General features: G+C 40.3%; 1 protein-coding gene across 3 annotated transcripts in view; it reads left to right on the top strand.

Moving 5' to 3' along the window:
* Nucleotides 1-18,862, top strand: part of mcm9 (minichromosome maintenance 9 homologous recombination repair factor) — a 28,248-nt gene extending 9,386 nt beyond the window's left edge. For 2 of the 3 annotated variants that reach the window (XM_037537532.1, XM_017692519.1), the window contains 11 exons: nt 4,532-4,848; nt 5,252-5,333; nt 9,001-9,201; nt 11,779-11,904; nt 11,987-12,106; nt 13,118-13,292; nt 13,936-14,138; nt 14,857-15,060; nt 16,151-16,233; nt 16,337-16,482; nt 17,161-18,862. In XM_037537532.1, the coding sequence (XP_037393429.1) occupies nt 4,532-4,848; nt 5,252-5,333; nt 9,001-9,201; nt 11,779-11,904; nt 11,987-12,106; nt 13,118-13,292; nt 13,936-14,138; nt 14,857-15,060; nt 16,151-16,233; nt 16,337-16,482; nt 17,161-18,616 (3,113 nt within the window). In that variant the 3' untranslated portion in view covers nt 18,617-18,862. Of the gene's footprint in view, nt 1-4,531; nt 4,849-5,251; nt 5,334-9,000; nt 9,202-11,778; nt 11,905-11,986; nt 12,107-13,117; nt 13,293-13,935; nt 14,139-14,856; nt 15,061-16,150; nt 16,234-16,336; nt 16,483-17,160 lie in introns of those variants that run through there. The other variant, XM_037537533.1, reaches the window with a different exon arrangement.
* The last annotated feature ends 8,098 nt before the right edge of the window (nt 18,863-26,960 follow it).

The following is a 26,960-nucleotide window of genomic DNA, read 5'->3' as shown; positions in this document are numbered from 1 at the left end:
TATTGCATATTTGAGTTCTTAATCTCTTCTCTTACAATAAGAAAGGGAGTCTATAAGAAACAAAGTACCTCTATTTTTTTTCTCACTTCTTTTTCTTCATTTTTCTGCATTATTTGAGCTACTAAGTTACTAGTTTGGAGATTTTTCTTTGGAGTGTGATGATGATGAGGTCTTTTTAAGCGTTTAGGCCCCTAAATTTTCCAATTTTGTTTTGTTCAGTGAAGTATTTTGGATATACATGTCTATGCATGATTTGTTATTGTTTAATAAGACAATTTCAATTATTTTCCCATTTTAAAAATGATATTTTTGTTTAATTGTTAGATAATCAATAGATGGCTCTACTACTAATATAATTGACAATGATAACTAATTAGACAGAGAATATTATACTGTTGGATACTGTTATTGAGTGCTAGCCTGAGCCTAGTCTCTAGAATGATTTCCACCTCAACAAACCGACCTTGCCTGTTGCCTCACACAGCTTTCATGTTATTGTTGAGCTTGCCATTGTGTGCTAGTCTAGGAGAAGTATAAATAGCCAGAGGTGGGCTCCATTCAGGGACATGGTGGAAACGCAATAGACAGTCCAAAAATAGTCCACACACCAGGCCTGCCATTATCAGCCCATGGCTTAGTGTGATTGTGCTGAAGGAGAGTGCCTTAGCAGGGTTTTGGTGAAGGGCATCGTTGGGTGTGAGATTGTGCTTCTGGACATTTCTCTGATTTCATGTAGCGTCACTGCCACCTGCTCTGTAGAACTGCAGTACACCTGTGAACCAGTATTTACTGGGCTCCAGAGTTCGGTTGGGTGATAAGACAAAAATATAACATGAAGAAATATCAAGATGTACAATATTTAACATGATATTTCTTTTTCTGAGATTTGAGAAGTTGAAATACAGAAAAAAAACAACCAGTAGACCATCAAGAACTGAGTATAATGCTATTCATTCAGCGCTGTACACACTGCAGTGCAGATTCTTCAAACCTTTTAAAAAGGAAAATGAAGCTGATTGATGCCTACATGAAAGGGGAAGACATAAGAAGATATCAGTGCTTCCAGTTCATAGTGTCCTTGTCCTCGTCATTAAACAGTGGCGGTTTATTTATTTGTTTATTTATTTTGAATGTATTTATTATGATAAATCTTAATTTGTTATTATTCAGTTAAATGCATTTTTGGCATTTTTAGCTTTTATAAAAATAAACTCTGACTTCAGTAAATCATTAAAAAGTAACCAGCTCTCGACTGGTAAAATAATTGATGGTGGCAGCGCCAGTCCAGCGCCTGGGTTCTGTCTGTTGCGTTACCAGGTTTATCAAGAACAGTGGACAGAAACGTTGCCCTGTGAAGTGCAGCGTTAAGAGAGACAAAAAGCCAGGGATAAATGAGGAGCTTGTTTAAGATGCCTCGTGGGAGGAGCGGAGAGAAAAGGCTTTTATCCCCCGATGACGTTTGTGGGTTGAAATATTGCATTGCATTGCAATGAAGTAGAGCATTTTGCTTTTATTATTCTTGGCGCGTGGGAAGGCAAAAGGAGCTGTGTCACCTATAATTACAAAGCCTGTCTGCAGGCTCACAGATACGACAGATCAGGATGAGCAGACTTTATTGCACTTCTGTTTCATGCACATTTATTCGGTTTATTAATTCGGTGTATAGAAACTGCTTGAGAACTGCTGCTTTGAGATCTTATCGCTCCTTAATTATACGAAAGCAATCAACAAAGCCCTTCCATTTACTCGTCAGCTGTGACCTTTAAAAGTAGTTTTTAGTGTTTACTCTGTACTTGCACTGTTCCTTTCTCTGACTTTATCCACACCACCATCAGTCTAAATGAGATTACAGTGCCATCTAGTGGATGCAGTAATCATGTCAGGCTGAGATATTAATGTTTGTTTCAATATAACAGCTTATTGTTGAGATTTTCTGCACTGTGAATAGATTGCACTTGTAATTCTCATGGCTTTTCCTAAAACTAGTGGTGAAAAAAGTACTAAAGAATTTAAGACGTGCTGTAACGTTAAAGACAGAATACTGAAGCGAGAGTAATCCTTTCAGTGAGGACTCTTATGACTAATTTAATTTCATTGGCTTTTTAATATATATTTAAAGGAGCACTGTGTAAGATATTTATTACTGCTACTGATATTTATTAAGCTACTGACAGAAGTAGCTTTACTGAGTTAGGAGGGAAAAACATGCTATAATATGGTGTCTGTGCACTGCTGTGTCGCGCTGTAAAGTCTGAAATTATCATTTAAAGGTCAGAGGTGTCAGGTTGAATTTCACAACCACCTCTTGTCTTATTAACATCACACACAGAGGCTTAAAAAGGAGGTCCAACTCGATGTTTAGGTCTCAGATGCAAAGTAACTGTTATACTGTGAAGGGGTCAGAAGCACATCCCCCATTACTAAACGTTCTTCTGCGTGTTGCATACAGTTACACGTTTTCACCAGAATAATCACCAAATCTTACACAGTGCAGCCTTAAATGTGAAAGGGACTGTTTAAGTAGGTCACAGTAGGACAGGCTCGGAGATTACTAAAATCAATGTGCCTTTTGATTTTTTTTTTTTTTCCTTCCTTCTTGACGTCAGTATCAAATATTTGAGTAGAAAGATTTGTTGTAGAGATCTTTTAATTTACACATAAATGCAGCATTTCCCAGCACTGATCTTTTCTGTGTAAACAACTCAAGGCATTTTTTCTTTTATCTTTTTTTTTTAACTTTCATCTAAGTCATCCAGAAGAGTGTTCAACTAAACGTAGCTCCATTCGTATATGGATAAACAAAAGCACCCGCTTGCACCAAGCTTTGCTTATGGGGCGCAACAGTTGCAGATGAGGATCAGAAAGAATGAGAATGGTCGAAGTAATTTTGTGCCTCAAATTCATTTTAAGCCTTAGACATGCCATGCAATGACTGCTTTTGTTTGGCTGAACTATTAAAGTGTTATTACATAAATACATATTTAATTGTGTAGAAATATATCTAATAAAGTACCTTTTTATATTCCATTCTCATTCTGTATTGACCGATATAACCCTTTTGATGGGGCAGTAAACAGTTTTTTTTTTTTTTTTCATCAAATAACTGTCAGGGGAAAATCTGTAAACTAACTAAGTTGCTATTGTATCCCAAGGGGTTGCTAGGCTGTTACTATGTTATCCTAGGTAGTTTCTAATATATAACAGTTAATTCCAATATATATAAAAAATGAACTATATCTGTAATTGTCTTTACATTTCTGCAAAAAAGCCATGTCCAATATTCATCCCTTTTCTCAGTACTTGTTTATTCTTCACAGCAATCCAATTCTTATTATTGTAAACGAGCTTTTTCCATGTCTCCACTGCAGTTTTGGACCACTCCTTTTTTGCAGCAATCTTCAGGTCTTTTGGGCTGGAGTGCTTCCTTGCCATCACTTTTCTTTAGTGCGCTCCACAGATTCTCTGAGATTCAGGTCTGCACTGTGGCTGGACCACTCCAAAATGGTGATATTGTTTTCTGTTTTCATTTCTTGACCACTTTGACTATGTTTTGAGTCATTGTCTTGTTCAACGGTCCAGAGCTGCTCAAGGCCAGGTTTTTCTGCCTGATGTTTTCATCCAGAGTCTTAATGTAGACCTCTTTTCTCCTGATAGTATCCCAATGAGCAATTTTTGTTTCCTTTGAAATGTTTGTCTGGCACATTGGCTGAAAAATACCCCCAAAGCATTGCATTCCCACCACCACGCTTGACCGTTGGCATGGTGTTCTTGTGGTTGAATGCTTCGCTTTTCTTGCGCCAAACAAAAGCCACATCCCTGTGTACAAACAATTCCATATTTGTCTTATCTGACCGCAGAAATATGGGGCAAAAGCTTTTGCAAAGGCTAGGTGAGTTTTTCTGTCCCTGTATTGGAGAAGTGGAGTCCTTCTTTGTTGGCATCCATGGAGACCAGCCTTGTGCAGTGTCTGCCTTGAGATGTTGGTACCAGAATTGCTGATCAGGATGGCCTTGGTGGTGATCCTTGGACTCTACTTGGCCTCTTGCCCATTCTTGTCAGCATAAGTGTCACTTTTTGCTTCCTACTACACTTTTTCAAGTTTTTCACTGTTGAAAACTCCACAGCCACAGCGCACAAGCGGAAGTCCTCAGGCTCTTTGATTTTAGTCACGACTTGCTGTTGACTAGTAATTGACTAGAGAACTGCTGCTGTTCTTAATTTATAGTTGAACAGAACACACTAGGGCTTGATGAAAATGACCAAGACCATTTGGAATGGTATAGAAACCTTCATTAACCCATGAAACTGGTACAAAAAATCATAAGTGAGCAATTAAACAAAGAACTGTGAGTTGTGAAAAAAAGTATTTGTTTTCTTACAGACACAAATGTGGTATGAGTAAGAAATAACTATTACTAACTTACACCATTTTGAATTGCTTTTGTTATCAGTGGAGGTAATTGCAGTTTCTAAGGGTTAACTCTGAGCTGAATCCATCTTGAACACCCTTTCAACTGTTTGTTTGTGACAGGTTTGCCCATGTGTCCGGAGCTGACCAGAGACCACATCCCTAAAGCCCGGGATACGGGACACTTCCTGTCCGTCTCCGGCACGGTCATCCGCACCAGTGTGACCAAAGTGCTGGAGTACGAGAGGGACTACATGTGCAATAAGTGCAGGCATGTGTTCTCTGTGCAGGCTGACTTTGAGCAGTACTATAGTTTCTCTCCTCCCACTCACTGCCCCAGTGAAGATGAGTGCTCCTCCTTCAAATTCACCTGCCTGTCAGACAGCAGTGCTGCACCAGCTGCCTGCAAAGACTACCAGGAGATCAAGATCCAAGAGCAGGTGAGGGTCTGTGAGGACACTGACTGAGAGTTCAGTGAGAAGTCAGGAACTAACTCTGTGTTGTTCTCACCAGCATATTAAAAAAAGTTGTTACATGTTATTGTGTTTTTTCGTATTTGCATTTATTCTAATGTTGTATAATATTGGTACTGAAAATAACAGACTTACTGCCAGGATAAATTGTTTTAAACAATTTAATAGCACAGTACTGTACATTATTGCATTGTATCTTGCCCCTGTAGTGTGTGGGAACTGTGCCACACTGAAAAACGTTACTGTCCACCAAACCCCTGTCTGTAATCAATCTTGGAAGCTCCTAAGTGAAGTTGCCTGTCCTCAGATGTGCTCAAATTGGGTTCTGTGGTCTTTTTTGGTCTTCTGACACATGTGGCTTTGTTTGCAGGTGCAGAGACTATCCGTGGGCAGTATTCCTCGCTCAATGTTAGTCATTTTAGAAGATGATCTGGTGGACAGTTGCAAATCAGGTAATCATACTTTGCATGTAGCTCTTAGGCAGTATTAAAAAAAAAAAAAAAAAATTCTGACTAAATTTAACCCGCAGATGTCCATGTTATTCAGTATTTACTTTGAAAACACTGCTTGATTGCATTTTTTGTCTTAAATTTTAAAATAATAATAAATAAATAAAGGAAAAATAACAAGCTGCCTTGAACTTTTGGAGAAATGTTTAAAATGGAGAGCGACAGGGCTTATCTAGCAGGAGTTATGATTGCTTAATATTACTTTCATTTAGTTCCTAGTGTTATCATTTTGTGCAATAGTCAAAACTGTATATTAAAGGCATGAATCACATCGATTAAATGAGAATATGAAGTATTGTGCCTTAAAATTTATCCACAAAGCCAGTAGACTTTCAACATGAATCTAATAACATTCATAGACGTTTCTACATAATCCAAAAAGAAAGAAGGGGTCTGTCTACAGCTCTACAGCCCACTGACTGTACTGATCTTCACTGTTTGTGTGTGTGTGTGTGTGTTTCCAGTGCTGAAATGAGGCTGCACGATTGTATGGAAAAATTTCCCATCCATCACTTATCTTAATTATAAAAAAATAAGAATACGAGTAAGATTAATAGTTTTTATGTTTATTTATATTACACTTCATTTGAATTAAATTCAATTTCTTTTTGTTATTATACATATACAGGGTACAGGCTAATATGATGACAGGGCTAATATGATGACAGTGTGTTTACGAAAAAATTCCAAGCCCAGACAATAAATAGACAATACAATCAATACACAAAACGTGTACTGGTGCACAGACGTGTATACATATGTGCAAAATGTCCAAAATATATATGCTAATTTAGAGGTAGTGTTTCAGCAAACAATGGTGTGACTGTTCATGATTTCGTGCATGGTGGTGTGACCAGTTTAACAGCTCAAGGGTAGAAACGGTTCTTGAACTTGGTGGTTCTGGCTCGAATGTTCTGATCACCTACATGGCAGCAAAGGGGAACAGGAAGTGGCTGGGGTGTGTGAGGTTTGAGGTGATACTGCTGGTTTTCCTCAGACGTCTTTTATTGTAAATGTCCTGTATGGGAGGGAGGGCAGCTGCAGTGATGGACGGGGCAGTTTTACCACCTTTTGCATGGCCTTCCATGCAGCTGACTATCATCTGTTTTTGCTTTTGCCTACACTGAGGGAGAGACTGTTGTCTGTCCACTCCGAGAAGTTACACCTCCTCTCTGTATGCTTCCTAATTAGAGGTGGGAATCTTTAGATAACTTTCGATTCGATTACGATTCAGAGGGCTGCAGTGTGATTATACAACGATTATCGATGCATTTTTTTTTTCCTCTCTTTCTACAAGATTTCTGTTTTCTCACTGTGTGAGGACTTGGTAAATTTAAAACAAAGTATTTTTAATGATCTATAATGAATTTACTTCAAATATTTTTTATTAATAAACCAAATGGAATTGATGTGGCAAGTGACCTGGAAGTCTCTGATTCACTGCTATTGCTTGGAGCACATTAAAACGCTGCTGCCACTCATCTGTGATAAATTGCGCCGTTAGGGTGATATAGATCCTGTGGTAATGGATGTCCACGCAGCACGTTTTACAGCCTTCCTACACCTTTAATTTTATAACTTTGGTTTTGGTCTTGTTGTAATGGGGGGAGTCGCTGTGTCAGTAAAATGTCTTCGAGACTGGGCGCTGAATCTCAGCTCCAAAGTGGGCAACATAGCATGAAAGAGACTTGTCACATAGCAACGAAGTCTCGCCAAGCTAGTAGCGAACGAAAAGGCAGACAGATTTAAGACGAACATTTGGAGCGGCACAGTTGGTTTTCTGGTACCTTAAGTCTGCAACAAGAGACTGTATCTCTCTAAAAAGTTGCGAAGATGAAGTCGCTTCTCTTTCGAATTTTTCTGTTCCGCCTTAAATGGTGCAGCATTTACATTCGGCGCCTCAGTCAGAATTTAAGGTACAACGGAAAAATTTGAATAAGAAGCGACTTCATCTTCACAACTTTTTAGAGAGATCGGTTAAACGTTGAGAGACATTTTACAATAGACTCTTATACTTCTGAAGAAAAGTTTTGTGGCAGAGACGGGAGGAAAGCTGCTGTAGCTGAGTTAAAGCTTAAAGCAGAGCAAAGTAAATCTGCGCTTTCATTTATATTGTTTACTCCTGATCTAACTCAGCTTTTAATGCAGTCGGGTTTCTCACTCATCCAGTTGTGTTTTTGTTATGTGCCCCCACAGACTGTCCAAGCGCTGCGCTTACCCACTTCCAAGTTCCGCTTTTTACGTTCTGTTAACATTACATTATAAATTAAATATTTAGAAAAATCAATTTTTGACATTTATGAATCGATTCAGAATCGTTCACGTGATGCTTCTAAGAATCGTGTTCTACCCGACCCCTATTCCTAATTGTCGTTAGGCCGATTACTGTTTTATCATCAGAGAACTTGATGATGGGGCTGTGCTTGGCGATGCTATTGTGGTGTACAGTGTTTAGAGAATGGGTGATCAGACAGCCTTTTGGACAGCCTGAGCTGAGAGTGGGGGTGGCAGAAGTGTGGCTCCCCATCTTAAAAGACTGAGGCCTGCTGTTGAGGAAATCCAGAATCCAGCTGCAGACTGTGTCTGCAGTGATAGGGTCTTAAGCTTGGAGATCAGTCTAGTGGGCATAATTCTGTTAAATGCTTAACTGAAAGTGATGAACAGCATTCTTACGTAGGTGTTCTTGCCTTCCATATGGTTCACAGCATTGCCAGTGACTGTATCTTCAGTGGATTTGTTTGTGCAGTAGACAAACTGATGTAGATCTAAAGTTCTTGAGAGGCGGTTCATAGCATGAGTCAAGACCAGACCTTCAGAGTACTTCATTATGATGCTTGTGCATGCTGTGGAGCGATAGTCATTGAGGTATGTGAATTTGGGGTTCTTTGGTATGAATTTGATGGTTGTGGTTTTGAAGCCGCTGGGAATAGTAGATTGTGCCAGGTTGAACATGTCTGTCAAAGTGACGTTTTCAGGACCCATCCAGGGATGCCATCGTGTCTAGTGGCTTTGAATGTGTGCACTCTCAACAAAGCTCCACTCACAGCTGTAGAGAGTGTGAGTACAGTTTCTTCTGCAGAAGGACCTGAAGGCTTTACTGGTCAGCTCAGTCTGGTTGATCTCAAAGTGGACATAGAATTAGTTGAGTTCAGGTGGGATTCTGCCTGGATTCTCTCTCGAACATCTGAGTTGTTGGAAAAGTGTGCTTGAATTTGCAAGCACACTTTGCCACTTCACACATTTTAATTGCAAAATCTTGAGGTGCTTTACTCTGTAATATAATATACAAGAAAAACAGCACAATTACACAATCAGAGAGAAAAGGCACCGGATAGGCTAGCCTGATCCAAATATGATTTTATTTTATTTTTTTTATTTTAAAACACTAACTGGTTACTGGAACCTGCTTGTTTTACTTGCATTTAAAATGTATCACCTCTCTGCAGTGTGTATGGTCATTGGTTACTAGAGAGACTTTATTTTGTGTTATTGTTATACTCTTGCTTATTTAACAGTTTGTTACAGTTCGTGTGAGATTGTAGTACATTTCATCAAATTAATGACTTTGCAGTAACTTCCCAAACAACATACAAACATCCTCTTTTCCCAGGAGATGATATCACAGTGTATGGTGTTGTGTGGCAGCGCTGGAAGCCACTGTACCAAGACTCGCGCTGTGACGTGGAGATTGTGATGAAGGCAAATTACATCGAAATCAATAACGACCAGTCCACAGCCGCAGTGGCACTAGAGGACTTCCAGAAAGAATTTGAGGAATTCTGGGAAAATCACAAAGATGACCCTATAGCTGGTAAGCAGTTTGTGACTTCTTACACCGAAGGGCTTTGTATTTTAAGGAGCATTGCACACAAAAACAGTGTAGTACTATCTTTCTTGTTCTCATCCATGAGGACAGCTTGGAGAATTTTAGCTGGTATTTTCCAGATATTCTGTAGCTGGGCTTTTTTCCCCCAGTGGCAGAATACTGACTTGCTGAAATTATTACAAACTGATGAAAAGTTAGATGAAAAACCTTTGTAAAGGTTCTAGGCAACTGAGAAAATGATATGCAAGGTCATCTGTGCATTAAGCAGTTATTTGTTTAAAACACTAATATTAGAATAAATACAAATAAATGATATACATTTACATTTACAGCATTTAGCAGACGCTCTTATCCAGAGTGACTTACAAGAAGTGCTTTGTCAATCTAGAGAAAGTATCTTTGCTAGTTACAAATAGCTTAGAGAAAAAGACAGTCCTGAGCTCAGATACTGCTAGAAACAAATATGTCACTGCAGACACAAGGAGAAAAAGAAACAGAGTTGAAAGCAGAAATATATTGTGAATTTGATGTGTATGTTAGCATGAACATTTCCAAAGCTCTCCTCAAGGTAGCTCAGTATATTTAACTAGGGCTGGGGCACAGCAACAAGTCATAAACCAAACCTGTGTTCTTCAAAGCAGTATTTTTCTAACCAACATATTGATGATACCACTGACAAGAAGTTATTGTGGCCTTTTACTTAACTTACGTTTTTTGAATTAATTATATTATTATGTAGTGCAAAGATAAATACATCTAAACAGTTTTCTTGGCCGCACGCTGCAGAGTGTGATGCTGCGTGATCTGATGCATCTTTTTTCTTTTTCTTTTTTTTAACCAACACCCCATTTCTATTTTTAACTCATTGCATCTCTGCTATTCCACCTCAAAATGACTGAGGACAAACTCATTCATGGAGCGGAAAACAAGAGGGATCTCTATGACCACACAAACGGCTTATTTCCACATATGTGGATTTAATTGTGTCTCAGATGGCTTGGAATAAAAAAAAAAGAATATTGATATAATAGAACCTCAGGTTGAGGAGGAAAAATGTGGATTCCGTCCCAGCCGTGGAACAATGGACCAGCTTTTCACTCTCTCGCGGATTGTTGAGGGGGCATGGGAGTTTGCGTTTGTGTTTTGTGGATTTGGAGAAGGCTTACAACCGGATACCCCGAGATATCTTGTGGGAGGTCCTCCGGGAGTATGGGGTATCGGGCTACTACTCCGGGTCATTCGATCTCTGTACTCTCAGAGTGAGAGCTGTGTTCATGTACTCAGCATTAAGTTGGACCCTTTCAGTGTTAGCATTGGGCTCCGGCAGGGTTGTGCCCTGTCTCCACTCCTGTTCGTGATATTCATGGACAGGGTGTCAAGGCGTAGCCAAGGTCAGGAGGGCATTATGTCTGGAGGCCGGAGGGTGGCATCTCTGCTATTTGCAGATGATGATGTTCTTTTGGCTGAATCACATGCATGCCTCCAGCGCTCACTGGAGTGGTTTGCAGCTGAGTGTGAAGCAGTTGCTGTGTAAGTCCATGGTCTTAGTCCAGAAAAGGATGGCATGCCCACTCCAGGTAAGGGGAAAGGACTTGCCCCAGGTGGAGGAGTTTAAGTATCTCGGGGTCTTGTTCACGAGTGATGGGAAGAGGGATCGTGAGATCGGCCGCAGGCTGGGACAGGCGGCAGCAGTAATGCGGTCACTGTACCGGACTGTAGTGGTGAAGAGGGAGCTGAGCCATAAGGCAAAGCACTCTGTTTACTGGTCGGTCAACATCCCGACCCTCACCTATGGTCACGAGCTGTGGGTAATGACCGAAAGAATGAGATCGGGAGTACATGCAGCGGAAATTAGCTTTCTTTGTCGGGTGGTGGGCTACACTCAACTTTGATAGGGTGAGGAGCTCAGAGTAGAGCCGCTGCTCCTCCGCATTGAGAGGAGTCAGCTGAGGTGGTTCAGGCATCTGATTCGGATGCCCCCTGAACGCCTCCCGGTGGGGGTGTACCAGGCACGGCCTACCGGGATAAGACCCTGGGATTGTCCTAGGACCCACTGGAGGGATTACATCTCCAAGTTGGCCTGGGAGTGGCTTGGGGTCCCTGGGAATGAGCTGGAGGAAGTTGTGGGGGACAGGGTAATCTGGGATTCTCTGCTCTCCCAACTGCTACTGTGGCCCTATCTGGATTAAGCAGTTAATGACGATGATGATGATGATGATGATATAGTGCATTTCAATTGTTGTTTTTAATTTTTTATTTTTTTATTATTTTTTTAAAATAAATTTTGAATTTAATAAAAAAACAGTAAAATGAGTTTTTATGCTGATGGCCATAAAATGCACTTATTTCAGTTGAAGCTATTTTCTGATAGATCTGTTTGTTTTGACTGATGACAATTTTTTTCACAGTGTAGTCTCTACATAGTGTATGATACAATGCAGTACTACATTTGAGCTCTCACTAACTGTTAGGAAAAGGTGAAAGACTTTTGCACTGCACTGTATATTTACAAAGAAAATGAATATGAAAAATCTCTCCGTTTTTTAAAAAAACATTCTAAAGGCAGGAATCGGATCCTGATGAGTCTCTGCCCCCAAGTATTTGGAATGTATGTTGTGAAGTTGGCTGTTGCCATGGTTTTGGCGGGTGGAGTGCAGCGAGTCGATGCCTCAGGGACAAAGGTGAGAGGTATGTGTTCTTACTCTCCCCCTCTGAATCACTGTGTATGGTGTATTTAGACTGTTAAAGAGAGATTGTTTGGTTTCTGCAGGCGAGTCTCACCTCTTGCTGGTAGGTGACCCGGGCACAGGAAAGTCTCAGTTTCTGAAATATGCAGCCAAGATCACTCCACGCTCTGTCCTCACCGCTGGGATTGGCTCCACTAATGCAGGTGCTTTAACACCTTTTCACTACTTTTCTGTGAAATGTACAATTAATATATGAAAAATTAATGCCATACAGTCCTTATAAATTCTAATGTAGCTATCTATGCTTCAAATAAATGTTTTTTAAGCTGCTACCTGCTGAGGAATTTGGTAGGAAAAGGTAAAAACATGTCACGGTTGAACAGCACTGTTGGCAAAAAGTCATATAATTTCACTCACTAGCCAGACAAACGTGACTTGTGTATGTGCTGCTCGAGCCCTGCCTGAAATATCGCATGAGTTTGGTGAGAGTGAGGTTTCTGTGTATGGAGCAGACACGCAGTGCAGACCCACACTGCTTACGTAGTAGTTTGAATATGTTCAGAATGTATGTACCTTCAGTGGAACTTCAGCCAACTATACAAACAAGAAAGCAGTAATTTTTTTCTAAAATCATAATGTTTTGTTTTATAGTTAATAAATAAGTTATACTTAATTTCTGGCCGTTTAAAGTGCAGACAGCTGCAACTTGCTATTTCCGAAGATTCGACTGCTCGATCAGTTTCCATTGAATCATGCAGCACATAATACATCTGATACACTCAACACACCCACTGCTACTGCTTATTATTGCATGAAATATATTTTTGGTTGAATAACAAAATCAGATAAACAGATTAACATTCATATTCCCTTATTCCCTCATTTGCTTTATACAAAAGTGAAGTTTTTTCTGCCTGTTTAGTCTGTATCTAGGTTTCTGAATTGCATTCATATAAAGGCAATCTTTCATTACTTGTAATTGGCATCAGCCCTAAAAAACCATATTGATCAACCTCTACTAAGAATAATATTGCATTAGGGGATGGATAGATTGGATAGATTACCTCACCATTCAGCTCCATGGAAAAGGGAAGAGTAAGTCTGGTTGACACTCTAAGGTATTGATTGATCACTGAATACCTCGTTATTTTGTGTGTGTGTGTGTGTGTGTGTGTGTGTGTGTGTGTGTGTGTGTGTGTGTATGTGATCCATAGGTCTGACTGTAGCTGCTGTGAAGGACTCTGGAGAGTGGCATCTGGAGGCCGGAGCTTTGGTGCTGTCTGACGGAGGCCTGTGCTGTATTGACGAGTTTAACAGCATTAAAGAGCATGATCGCACCAGCATCCATGAAGCCATGGAGCAGCAGACCATTAGTGTGGCCAAGGCTGGGTTAGAAATGCCTCACTTTGTCTTGCACAGCTAAAGGATTATAAATATTAACCCATAAGCCAGCAGTGCTTCCAATGAAAAAGAACTTTTGAAGCAAAACAATGTCTTTTTGGTAAATAATACATTTGTTAGGTGCAGTGTGCTCCAGGTGCTCAAAAGAGTCACCACAACTGTAGTTCTGGAAGTTGATAAATAGTTGTTTGGAGTACAGTCTTATATTGCAGAAGCAAAAAACATCCTTTATATTTAAGCCATGATTTTTTTTGGGGGGGGGTGTTTGAAAATGTCGACTCACACCACACTTGTTGATATGAAATGGACAACAAATGTAAATGTTATTTATTGCATAACCATTTATGTGTAGCATAACAAAATTACTACTTTTAGATAGTATATGCATAAGTTGCCTCTAAGAGTTAACATAAGCATAAAAATGATGAGTAATCTGACTTATACAATCTCATTCAGCTGTCAGTAAATTATTTCTGTTTTTCTTACATGCATCTTACACCAGCTGAACTGTTGGCTTCAAGCGCTGCCTTATCAAATTATACTGCCCTGTTAAGTAAATCTTCCACATTGAATTATGAAAGGAAAACACTTTTGACTAACACTGAGTAATTTGTGTATCTCTCACATGCAGAATGGTGTGTAAACTGGACACAAGGACAACTATTCTGGCAGCCACCAACCCAAAGGGCCAGTATGACCCCAATGTCTCTGTCTCTGTGAATGTTGCTGTGGCCAGCCCCCTCCTCAGCCGCTTTGACCTGGTTCTTGTTCTGCTGGACACTAAGAACCCAGAGTGGGATAAAATAATATCTTCCTTTATCCTCCAGAATAAAGGTTTGTTTAAAAGAGAGGAGTTAAAATTCTGTTCACTAGCATATTATACTGTGTCTGTGATTATATATGGACACCATCAGGGCTGTTTCAGTGCCCAGTTCTTTTGTTAAAAGAAAAAAAAGTATGTATAATTACATGACATAATGAGTAAACAGTAATTTTTCAGTTGTTTTTATCCCAGTTTTCTCCATTATGTTAGTTACTGTTGGTTCTTGCCTAGTTTCTAGATCACTTATACCACACAATAGCAACCACTTGGGAATCTTAAGGGTTTCTAAATGTTCCACCTGCCTAGCACAAGTAGTTAGGCACTGCATCTTTTTGAGCTGCCCCTTATGTAATGCTTAGAGACGTGAATGTGAATGAACGGAAAGAAAATGGGTGATGTATAATGTCACAAACAAATATTTAGTCTAGCGTCATGCTGTAATTTTACAGTTTAACAGTACAGTTACAATTTAAGGCAAATCTTGAGGTCAGTACAATACAGAAACCAAATTTAAATACATTTAACTGACTTTTGTCCTTTTAGTATGGGCAGTATAAATGGCTAAAATTGGTCTGATAATGATCATTTTCATGCTAAATTAGGGAAATCCACAATGGAATACACACAGTGGATTTTATTAAAGTTCTAAATTGAGAGAAACTGGACTAGACTATATCTTTCTTTCCCCTTTCATCATCCCTCTTCATCATCATTATCTCTCTCCCTCAGGTGTTTCAAGTCAGTCTTCATCATTATGGAGTATGGAGAAGATGAGGGCCTATTTCTGCCTGATAAAGAGGTTGCGGCCCCACATCACTCATGAGGCTAACTCCATCCTGGTCCGCTACTACCAGCTGCAGAGACAGAGTGACAGCCGCAACGCCGCCCGCACAACCATCCGCATGCTGGAGAGTCTTGGCCGCCTCGCAGAGGGTCTGTCTGCCTGTCTCTCTGTGTCTGTCCCTGTCTCTGTCTCTCTCTGATGCATACAGTTTCTCTACTTCTGATTCCTCTAGACCTTGATATACCGTATTTGATATTCGATACACAGTGGCCCTTATTCATCAAAAAAGAGCGCGGATCTGACTGCTTTTAATGATGTATGAACTACTCTGAGTCTGATTCATGAAATTTTCATATGGCAAGTAAACACGAGATTTGAGCAGAGATGAATGAATGAAATCAGAATGATGAATGAATGAAAAGAAATGAATCAGCTACAGTTCGTAAAATCAAGTTCCAGCCAACCAGCACCTCATTTACATATAATTTACATGAAGCACACCCTAGTTCATGCAGATGTTTCAGTAGAAATCAGTGTCTTGTAAGCAATGGATGGTGTCGTAAGCAGAGCTTGAGGGTCAAGCAGTGAGTGCACTGCTTATAGTGTTAAAAACGTCATTATATTTTAGTTAAGTTGCTATTTCACCAAAGCTATAATTAGCAGCTTTATTTGGAGTTTGTCAAAACAAGAACTGATGTGCCAATATACAAAGAGCCAAGAAGGTTTTTTTAACAACAGGAATCCCACCAGCACATTATTGCTATTAAAAATTACATTTAAAACACTATTTGTATTACATGCATTATCTTATACAGTATTGTGACTATATGCCTAGATTCCTCCTCTTTTCCATGTTGCATTTACACACCCACACTTTCTAAACCGTTTATCCTTCTGGGTCATGGGGGGGACCTGGAGCCTATACCAGCAGTCACTGGGTGGAAACATGCTGGACAGGTTCAGTCCATCGCAGGACAGATGTTGCATTTAGTATATCAATAATAAGCAGAATGTTTACCTGGATAGCCAGTATGATGTTGATTAGTTTGTGATACTCGGCTCCAACTTTGTTTATTCTGTTAAAGTGATAGTTCAGCCAAAAATTACGTTACATTATTTCTACTTACCCCTAATGTAGTCAAACAGCCAAGGTATGTTAGGTGGTGTGAGTGTGTATGTTTGATAGATATATAAATATACACAAAAAAATAGCACACTCTTTTCCCATTACCTTTTCAGCCCATGCCAGGCTTATGTTCAGAGAGACAGTCACAGTTGAGGATGCTGTTGTGGTTGTGTCTGTTATGGAGTGCTCCATGCAGGTATGTCTTGTCACTTCTTTGTGAGAATCCTCTTAGCAAATCTTTTGAAGCAAAAAAAAAAAAACAACTCAGGATTGTTTTTGTATGCATGTCTTTGCCACAGGGGGGCGCACTACTCGTTAATGTGAACACGCTGCACACCTCCTTCCCCGACAACCCAAAAGAGCAGTACAGAACTCAGTGTCAGATTGTGCTGGAGGGCCTGGGGCTGACCCACATCCTCAACAAAGAGCTAGAGAGGCTCTCAAGGTAAACCACACATAAAAGAAGTAGATGTGATTATCAGCGAGGAAGCACTCATGTAAGCATATTTAGACAGACTGACTGACTGAATTCCTTCCGTCGTTGATTACTGATCCTGGAGGAAAAATGTGTCATTACTGCAGCATGCAAGGCATATTAAGGTTACAAGGACACATTAATATAAATAAAAACAAATAGAAAAAGTGTAGATATGCAATAGTAAATAATGAGTCAATGGCAGCTAAAGGTTTTTAAATTGATAATCTGAGAAATTCCACATTTTAAAATGCTGCAACTGTTAAAATTTAAAAATTTTGAATATTCTATCAATTATCTCAAATTAACTTATTCTGTTATTACTCAAATATTCTGTAAGAATGAGGAAACCTCAGTTTTATTATTATTATTATTATTATTATTATTATGACAATAACATTTTAAATACTGTAAAGTAGTGGAAAAACAACACTGATAAACAATTTCTATTCTAGCAAGCAGCACAGTAGCTTAAAATGCATATGCTAGTCTGTTGTTGCCGGTTATTCCACATTTCAGTTTTACTTTGAATACTTTTATAGATGCCCTGTTTGGTAACATAATAGAGGTTTCAAATGTAAAATCACACAAAACTATCTTAAAACCCTGAACTTTTCAGATATGATTTTTTTTTATTTCTCCTTTCAGGCTGTACAACAGTACGCACAATTCACCCAGCGTGGAGCAGCACAGTGATGTGCACAGAGAGAGTGCGGACAGCGAGGCAACAGCTGCATCCGACTCGGGCCTTGACTGGTTCCACAGCTTGACCAGCCTGACTGATGCTAATGCCACTTTCCCCCCAGTGTCCCCCATCACTACTTCAACACAGAACACAGCAAAGCCACACAGGCCTACTGTGTTGCCTAGCAACAGCAGCTCTGCACATGTTAAGGGTTCTGCGTGGGTGAAGGAGGCTGCTGGAGCCGTGGAGGCAGTGGTTGATTCAGGCAGGGGAACAGAGGGGGCTGAGAGACCCAGTTCTGTAGTAGAGAAAAGCTCAAAAAAACTGCGAGCCAAACGATTAAAAGGGATGAGCAGGGACCCCCTGCAAAGGGAAGAGAAGAACATAGAGGGTGGGAGGACAGACACTGGTGATGATTTGGAGCAGATGTTTTCTCCAGGCAGGTTTCCCTCCCACAGCACACCCATGGCGGGCGAAAAACAACCTTCCAGAAGAAAAGCCGTGTCAGAACAACAAGCAGAGAATGGGGAAGACCTGCGCAACCAGCTTTCCAGCTTTACCTTCAGACCTAGAGAAAGAATGGTGCATGCAAATAACTCTGGCATTGCAAACAATGAAAATTTTACCAAAGTAGATGAAAGTGATAGCAGTAAAAGTGATGCCAGGCAACCTACAGAGCTGCAAAGGAAAGGAAAGGAGTGGGAGGAGAGTCAAAATCATAAGCTTTATAAGCAGCCAGCAGGGGGCAGCAGTGCAAGCAAGAAGCTCTGTCAGCAAGTTGAGGCCAAGGTCAGAGAGGTTCCCTCTGAGGAGTTAGACAAAGAAAGAGGGAGTGAAGATGTGGAGCATAAACGTCAGCAGCTTCTGCAGAAACTTTCCAGTGTGGCTTCAGGTGAGCCTAAATCTGCTTCTGACCCACCCTCTGTGGCTCTACAAGGACCAAGTCACCCAAAAACACTCAAAGTGGCTTCCTCCACCCTGGCCAAACTTTCTAGGTTCTCTTTTGTTACTACTGTGGAAAAGACTGAAGAAAAGACCACTGTAGCTCCAGGACAGCCAAAACCCTCACCAGTTTCCAAGGACGATGTAACGGAAAAGGCTTCCAGCCCTGTGGAAAGTGCACAAACACGGACTGTGGAGAGAACAAGGGAGCTGAGAAATGCCAACCCACAGACGCTATTGAATTCAACCACAGAGAGTGGTGCAAAAACTAGCATGCCTATGCCAGAGTGGAGTGGTGGAGCTCAGGGAGATGGAGAGCAATCAGTTAACCCAAAAAAGAGGAAGTGTTTTGAGTTGGGCATAGCAGGCCGTACAGGCCTCCTGTCTGGCCTTTCGTTCTTCAGCTCCTCCATCGTAGATGATGAGGCGCTAGATGTGGACTGGGAGGAGGAGTCTATCAAAAGACCGAATGTGTAATCAAAGAATAGAAATCTGTGAGATATTAGTGTCTATTAGAGATGCATATGTGCAGAATTTTCTGCAAATCTTTTATGTGGAACTCACTTCTGTAAACTGCTGAAGAAAAAAAATCCAGTCATCTGCTGCTGTTGTACTACAGCACTGCCAGGTTGTGAATCAGCAGTAAAAAATGCACTGTCTAACTGAGCTCAGTTTATTTCTGCTCTGTACCAGACGAGTAAAAAGGTCATGCTTGCTTCTCCATATACAATGATGACGGAGTGATTAAGTTTCCATCACAGTTCTCTTATTGCTGCATATTACATGACCACTTGTTTTATCAGCTCAGGATAACACTTAGTCAGCAGTCATATTGTGCTTATATGATTCTCTTTATCCATCGTTGAAGTTGCAATAGTAATTACTTTTACATTCATGGCAGTTTGTGGGATAAAGCTTGCTACTGCTGTGTACACACAGTTGTATGGGAACATATTAATATGTAAAGGAGCAATTTAACAAATCTGGATCCCCGTAAGGCTCAAACATAATCACTACTGGTAACAGTAACCCTGCTGAAGCACAGTTAAACCCCTTAGAGGTGAGAGTATTTGCTGGACTGATGTGCTAAATCAGAATTAAGATTATTTTGTTGAGTTCTTTGTAGCGTTAAGCATGCATGTTTTCTAAGTGTTATCGAGTTCCACTCATGTCACCAGCTTGCACAAATTTACCACCAAAACCAAGCTAAGGGTGGACAATATGGCAAAAATATATCATCATGGAACATATTTTCACAACAAACAATATGTATTACAGTATTTGATGAATTAGAACAAAGAAAGAATCTTCGCAGTCATGTTAATTTTTGCTGGTTCCCCATAGGATTTTTAATACCACTGAATGTAAAGGTTTGGGCACTCCTGGCCACATTACATTATTTTGTTGTTTTTTTAAGTGAACAGTAAACTCCTTGCATAGAGCTGCCACCACCGTTTTCTATTTCTAACAACTGACTGAAAGCTAGTCCCATTGTAAATCAAATTGTGATTGATTTCTCCATCACTCCATCATTACATAGGTAATGTAACCTATTAGGCCTTCTGTTCAGCTCCTGAAGTCCTAACCAATAGGACAGCTTCCCTGGCTGAATCTGCCTAGATACCACAGGAAAAAAAATCTGATTGGACAGTTGTCTGTTGGGCATTGCAACCAAAACTCAACAATGAAATGAAATGAAATGAAATGAAAGAGTATTACTACAACCACTGAGTTTAAATATAACATTCACGCCTTAAAGGACCTTTGGGTTCCCCTCTGTCCTTGACCACTGATGATATCCACAATATGCTCAGAAAATGATGTGATTTAGTTATAATAGTCATAATAAGTCCGTCCCTATACCTAGGCAAATCAGGTGTATTGGAGCACTGTGCACTGGAAGTGGGAAACACTGAGCTACTAGGATGTTCCCAGGTGTAAAGAACTCCTGAGAGACTGAGAACTCCACCATGGTGGGCTGGGTGGGGCTGTTTCCATGGTGACTTCATTCCATTGGGAGGTTAGGGCTGAATATGCAGCTGCAGGTTAGAACAGGATCATTGTATGCTGTTAGTATGGAAGTCAGGAAAAGTGATGAAGGTTTTGTCATCTCTTATTCATGTACAGTTAGTTTTAATTTGGGTAAATATACAGTAACATACTACCCATAAAACATCCAAACCTCACAATTCCATTTTATTTTAACCCATTTCAATAGATACATCAATAGAAATAGTTAAATGGATAAAATATCTTCACATAACAGTTTTTCCTTTTCCTGCAAAGTCACCATTTTAGAGAGCAGGGTTTGTTACAGTAGTGACTATATATCTTCTTGTCAGATGGAAGATTCTCTTAAGTCTTAATTGTAGTCATCCCTCTTAAAAGCTACCATTTGATGTCTCAGCTAGATATATACATCTCAATATCTTTGGGCAGGTATTGATGTTTTTTGATGGATGTGCTAATATGTGGACATATGAAACCTTCACTGTGTCCTCAGAGTAAATAGCACTCCGTTTCCATTGATAACCTCTATTACCGAGTGAGGTCCTGTCTCCATTCTGAGTGGGTCAAAGTCTAGTCAATGTCAGACTCTGAGGGGAGTCCTACGTGTATGTTCTCAGTGTTCCTTACCGAGAAGAGCTGTGGTCAGGAGAAACGACCGGTAAGATGAGGACTTAATGGATCCTAACTTCCTGCAGATGAAGCACTAGGGTCATTAATAATGAAGAGATATTGACTTTGTGTCTGTCTCAGTGTCACCAAGTTAGCATATACGTTCTCACGCTGGCATTACATCATTCCTCTAGAATTTGGGACTAATACACAGATTGATTTGTAGGTGTTTCACAGAGGCTGGTTTGTCTGTAGCTAGCAATCAATCACAAATTATTTTAGTAATCTGAGTTTCAGAGCAAAGGACTGTCACAATCCTAAAATTTGATTGGCTGAGCGGAGTTCAAAGCCAGTGAAAAGTACAGGCCTTATTCACAACAACCTAATTCTGTATTCAAGCACAAAGTCACTGAACGCCATTGTGCTGTGAAAGGGTTGCTTGCATGAAGCACAGAGTTAAGAACCTTGTTTAATCTTGGGCTGTTTGCTTAGTTTTTTTTTTTAACTAGGCTAAAAGATCGCTAAGTTACTCCTCCATCAATATTGTTGCATCTTGCAGCTGGCTGTGGACATGTGTGAGGCGTGGCCATGTGAAGCACCAGGGATACAACCATGGCAGCAGTGTGAGAGACTTAAAGACTAAATAGTTGATCATGAGAGGATAAACCTGTGTATATGTGGTGACATTGTGTCCTGGAGTCGGGGCGTTACAGCCATGTGGAGAGGAATGGCTGTTTCCTGTCCATGTCAGCCAGTACTGGTGGCGGGTTTTCCGCTGCTGCTGCTGTAAATAAAAGAGCACTCATTCAATGTTCTGTTTCTCATGTCTACTTATTGTACGCCCGTGCAACAGTGGTGTCAGAAGTGGGATTGCCTCATCAGCTTGAAGGGGAATAGCAAACCCAGCAGTACAATGGCAGAGAAGGCTGAGGACAGAGAGGAGCAGCATTGTGAAGACAGGCAGTGGAGGACAGTAGTTGAGACACTGTGACGAGGCTCAATGGTGAAGCCAGGCTAGAAGACAGCAGTCGGTCGCAAAAGTGAGGACACCTGGCTGGTAAGGCTGGCACAAGAGGGCTTGGTGTTGAGGCCAAGGTGGCGTGGCAAGGCAAAACCGCTGTGTCGTGGGTTCTGTCTGCGCATTGCAATGGAGCTCCAGTGTACACAAGCAGCAGCCTCGCTGCTGTCTACAGTGCTATGGGTGGCAGAGGATGGCCAAGGGAGCACCACCACTGCTGCTGGCTTGTTTGGCCATGGACACGTGGGAGGCATGGCCATGCAGAGCACCATGGGTACCACAGTGGCAGAGTGACTTAAAGACTGTAAATCTTGTGCTAGACTGTGGAGCTGCTTGATGGTGTTTGGGACCTACTGTCATGAAAATTTTATGATCTGCCTGCTTCCCGGCTGTGTCAACCAGCAGCCAGCAACGTTTTCAACAAAATTGAATCAAAATTAGACCTAGTCGTTTTTCCCTCTATAATATTTGTCTTAGTAATAAAAAGTAGAAGGCTGTACATGCTGAAGGCTTTACAATATAAAAGGCTATACATGCATTAAAGATCTGTTTGAGGAGATTAAGCACTTGTCAGCTCTTGGATGCAGGACAATAATCTGGGTGGTCCAATGGTGGTCCTGCAGTGGCAAACAGTCAGCAGGGTGCTGACCTCATCAAGCCTGCAGACCAATGTATGCTTGCTATCTAGGATTTAAGCATTTAACCTTTGTGAATCAGTAAAAATGTAAGATGAAGTGTTAAATGCACTAATTGAATGTCTTGTACACTTTAAGTGTCCAGGCTTTGGGTTAGTCCTGCTTAAGTATCAAACCTTGCGTGGGAAAACAAATCACATATAGGTGCTAGTGGAAATTAGCATTAATGATGCGTTATATGACACAAACTAAACTTCATGAAATGTCTGCAGTCTATAATAAATGCCTGAAAGCTTCAGTTCAAAATCCAGTTTATTTCATTGCTGTGGTCGATGGCAAAAGTTGGGAACTCTTGACAGAATCTTACACCGACCATCACTTTCTATGGTAGTTGCTGCAGTCAGTGGCAGAATTTTCCCTTGCAACTCTGTTGTAAACAATGGAATATCTGGTTTGCTGTAGTCTACTGCCAACATCTGAACATAGCATGAGGACCAGAGTCCAGCACAGTGTGGTATTTCCCAGCTCCGGCAATTAACCTGGCAGATAACTGGTGAGGTGAATCAGCTGTGCTTGGCCAGTGCAGGAATCTGGCCCTGCAGGACTGGAATTCGCCACCTTCGCTGTAAAGGAACTACATTTCTTGATGGAAGAGTGGCTTATTGTTATTATAGTTAATTATAACAAATTATTTATTTCAAATGTGTATTTTATCAGATATGTTTTTGTTTGATTAAGGAATTAAGCCACTTGTGCAGCGATTTGTACCTCGAGTAAGAGTAAGAGCATTTTTGGACTGCTGATTCATAAAGAATGGAATTTTTAATTGCTATTTTAAACTATTTTAGTAGCTTGGTTCTGTCTACTAGTGGCATCTGATCAGAGGCTGATTCTAGCTGACTTGATTTTATTAGCTTTGTTTAGTTGGTGCTGCTGGCATGGAGCAGCGCAGCACTAAGAAATAGTGATAAAGATGGAGTACCATTTTAGCAGTGATCTGATGAGGTTCTCGGTCAGATAATCAATGACGTTAATCACATGCCCCGTTTATTGTCTTTAACTGCTTTTTAACAGCACAGATTAATGGAAGCTTCGCTTTCTCTGCAGGTTGTTGTGGCAGCTTCAACAGCCTGAATATGGGCTGGCTTATGTCAGAGGCACATGTTCGGAGGAGTAGAACGATCTTTGGCTTTGTGTTTTGTTCCAGTCAGTTACAGTTTAGGCTGCTGTGAAGATCTGGGGTTTTGCTGTGAAGCCTGAGGTAATTCTCTGCTGTAGGGTAAGTCTGGCTGGTTACAGGCTCATGCAGACTGCCATCACTGCAGTTAGTAACAATGATTAATACATTTTGAACCTGGAGTGAACAGGTTGATTAGAAACAACATTAGATAAAGGTGAGCTTGTGGTACGAGCTTTGTGGGTTTTCAAGAGATTCCCTCTGATTAAACTAACTGATCTGTGTGTGCCGCTCTGCCAGGTAAGGCACAGTTGCGTAAACACACAGGAGGGTTACTAGGCTTGTTTTTGCAGGCTTGTCGTGGAAGCGCTGTGGGGGGTGGTAGGGGGTGGCATGCAGAGCAACAGGATTGCTTGTTGGGGTTGTGCATGTTATACATAGACCCTGCTTGTGCAGTGCTTTGGTAGCAGATGTGCAGAGGTGGGTGATAATCATTTACTCAGTTCAATGTACTTAAGCAAACTTTCGATGGAGTTGTACTGAAGTGTATGGCAAAGAAAGTTGTCTACTTCTTAGTTACATTTTACTCAATAACATTCATTTACTCTATTTTTTGTTTGATGCTGGCTTTATACAGTGAAACTTTCATGCTACTAGGTGCAGGTGAGTTGCATACAACATAATTTAAATGCAACTTCGCAAATACACAAAGCAATGCAGAAACAATAAACGTTGCATGCAACACATTTGATTTCTCCACTACTTGGCGTTTTGGTACACCATGTCACTTTTTCAACCTGCAAATAAACCACCTCTTATTTCCTTGTTGACTGATCCAGTGAAATCAATTGTTTGAAAGTATGATAACATGATGTTATCTGTGTTTGGATAGGCTGTTTCATGAAACATGCTTCACAAAGAAGTTGAGAAGCCTTTAAATGTATTTAGATTAAACTCATACTGAATCTAAATCTTTCAATGTCAAACCCAGCAAATAAATTGAGACTGTGCACTATAATTAGCAGTTAGGAATAAAAAGGCATTTTTAAGTTTGTTATTCTGTAGAGGGTGTGTACATTTATTACTTAGAAACAAAATCAGCAAAACTATTGGCATATTCATAGAATATTACATTATTTTTGGATAATGTACTGTAATAATCTGTTTGCAATTATATTATGACAAGTTATCAGCATCTAAATACTTTTTTTTTCCTTTTCTGGTACACCATATCTCCTTTTCAACCTGCAAACAACCCAGCTTTTTTTTTTTTTGTCGACTGATCCAGTAAAATGAATCATTTGACAGCATGATAACGTGATGTTATCTGCATTTGGATTGGCTGTTTCATGAGACTTGCTTCACAAAAAAGTTGAGAAGCTTGCAACTTTTGCAGCTGAGTTTCACCTGAGTTGCAGAACACTTTACATTATGCAACTTAGTTGCAATTCAGTTTCATACTGGTTTAAAGCACCCAAAGTCACTATGTAAAGTCAGCCTCATTTTATTGTTAATTGAATGTTTTGTTCATTTTTTTGAGAGTGAACAGATCCTCTACAGGAAGCACTTTTAATATAACATTTTTTGCTAATTTTACTCATTAGTTTAAAATATTGGGGGGAAAAAGAAAACATAAAATATTAAATGTGCCATATATTTTGCACAGGTGACAAAATATACTTTTTTTCCCCATCATATTAAATTCAACAAATAAACAATAATTGTGCATTAAAATGTGCAGAAGTGTGTTCTCTGTAGAGGATGTGGACTTATTTTAACCTAGAAAATCAATGTCATTTGATCAGGGGCACCTAAACTTATACATATGACCGTATTCTTATAAACATATGCATTGTGTAAAATTCTTTGTCTTGGGTTGTATATGTATGTTCCTGTGGACACTCAAACCTGTGGTCTGTGCTCTAAGCTGTGCAACATAGTTGTCCAGTACTGTTGGGTGTGACTTTAGTACTAAAGTGCTTACTTAGAAACACACTCGTGTCATAACCCACTGTGCTGTTTGCCACATCCTTTAAAGATCAGCTGTGTTGACGGATAATATGTTGAATTCTTTGAGAAGAAAAGCTTAAAGGCTCATACTAAGTGTCCTTCTGCAATAAAAGTGTTTGATGTAGTATGTAAACGCTGTTAAAGTTGGAAAATACCAGTCACTCAGTGCATCAGACAATCAGTCCATAAATGGAAACTAAGCAGCAAAGACATGTTTTTAATGAGGCACAGAACCGAGCGTCCAGTCAGAATACAAGTACTAGTTCACGTAAAGCAGGCTTAAACTGTCCGTTTAATTCTTAGGAATCACAGAGAGGTCGGGAAATAGTTGTGTATGAATAAAGTTTTTGGTGCATAAACCCACATAGAAGACATGAATGTATCTCAGGAGAAAACCCAAGAAAAATGTGAGCCCTTTAAAGCAAGATAATTATTGGCTTAGAGTGGAATCTTCAGAAACCTCCAACATGCTCTTCAGGGTTTGTTGAGAAAGCCTGGAGAAGCGTAAGATGGCCTTCTTCCACACACACTTCATAACTGTCTCACTGACCCAGACAGGCATTGATCTTTTAAGGAAGTATTCCAGGCTGACCAGAGGCCTCCTGCTGTGCTTTTAATAGGAGTCCTACCAGCACTGCTTTGTTGCTCTACAAACAGGACCCCCAACAGAAAACAGATGTGTTAACGGCTTAATAAACAGAGACACCACATCCAACAATCAGGGGTTTCTTTTTTTCATTTGACTCAATCTGACTTCTGCTCTGCTGCAGAAGAATGTGTGTGTGTGTGTGTGTGTGTGTTAATTATGGATCATTCTACCGAATTGGTTCTAAGCCAGAGATCAAATTTTTTTTTTTAGATTAAGATTGTGACCCTTATTAGTCCCACAACGGGGAAATTTCACCTCCGCGTTTAACCCATCCGTGAAGTGACACACCACATACACACTAGTGAGCACAGACACTAGAAGGCAGTGAGCACCCTTGCCCAGAGCAGTGGGCAGCCCCATCTGCAGCACCCAGGGAGCAGTTGAGGGTTAGGTGTCTTGCTCAAGATACCTCAGTCATGTGCTGTCGGCTTTGGGGATCGAACCGGCGACCTTCCGGTCACAGGGCTGGTTCCCTAACCTGCAGTTTGAGTGGCTCTCCACCTTAATTATGGTTATTTTATTAAAACAACTGATTGAACATTTACAGTCATAACACTACCCATTGTTTCGGTAGTGATTGTATTGGTAGTGATCATTTTGACTCATTTTGACCAGAACTCAAAAACACTGGCCTGTACACGACTAACAAACACAGCTTTAAACAGCTGTACACACATAAAATCCTATTTTTAAATTAAAACATTAAATTGTTT

Source organism: Pygocentrus nattereri, chromosome 4 (genome assembly GCF_015220715.1).
Source record: "Pygocentrus nattereri isolate fPygNat1 chromosome 4, fPygNat1.pri, whole genome shotgun sequence".
NCBI classification, from domain to species: domain Eukaryota; kingdom Metazoa; phylum Chordata; class Actinopteri; order Characiformes; family Serrasalmidae; genus Pygocentrus; species Pygocentrus nattereri.
The sequence above is the reverse complement of the archived record's forward strand: the minus strand, read 5'-3'. Positions and strand labels throughout refer to the sequence as shown.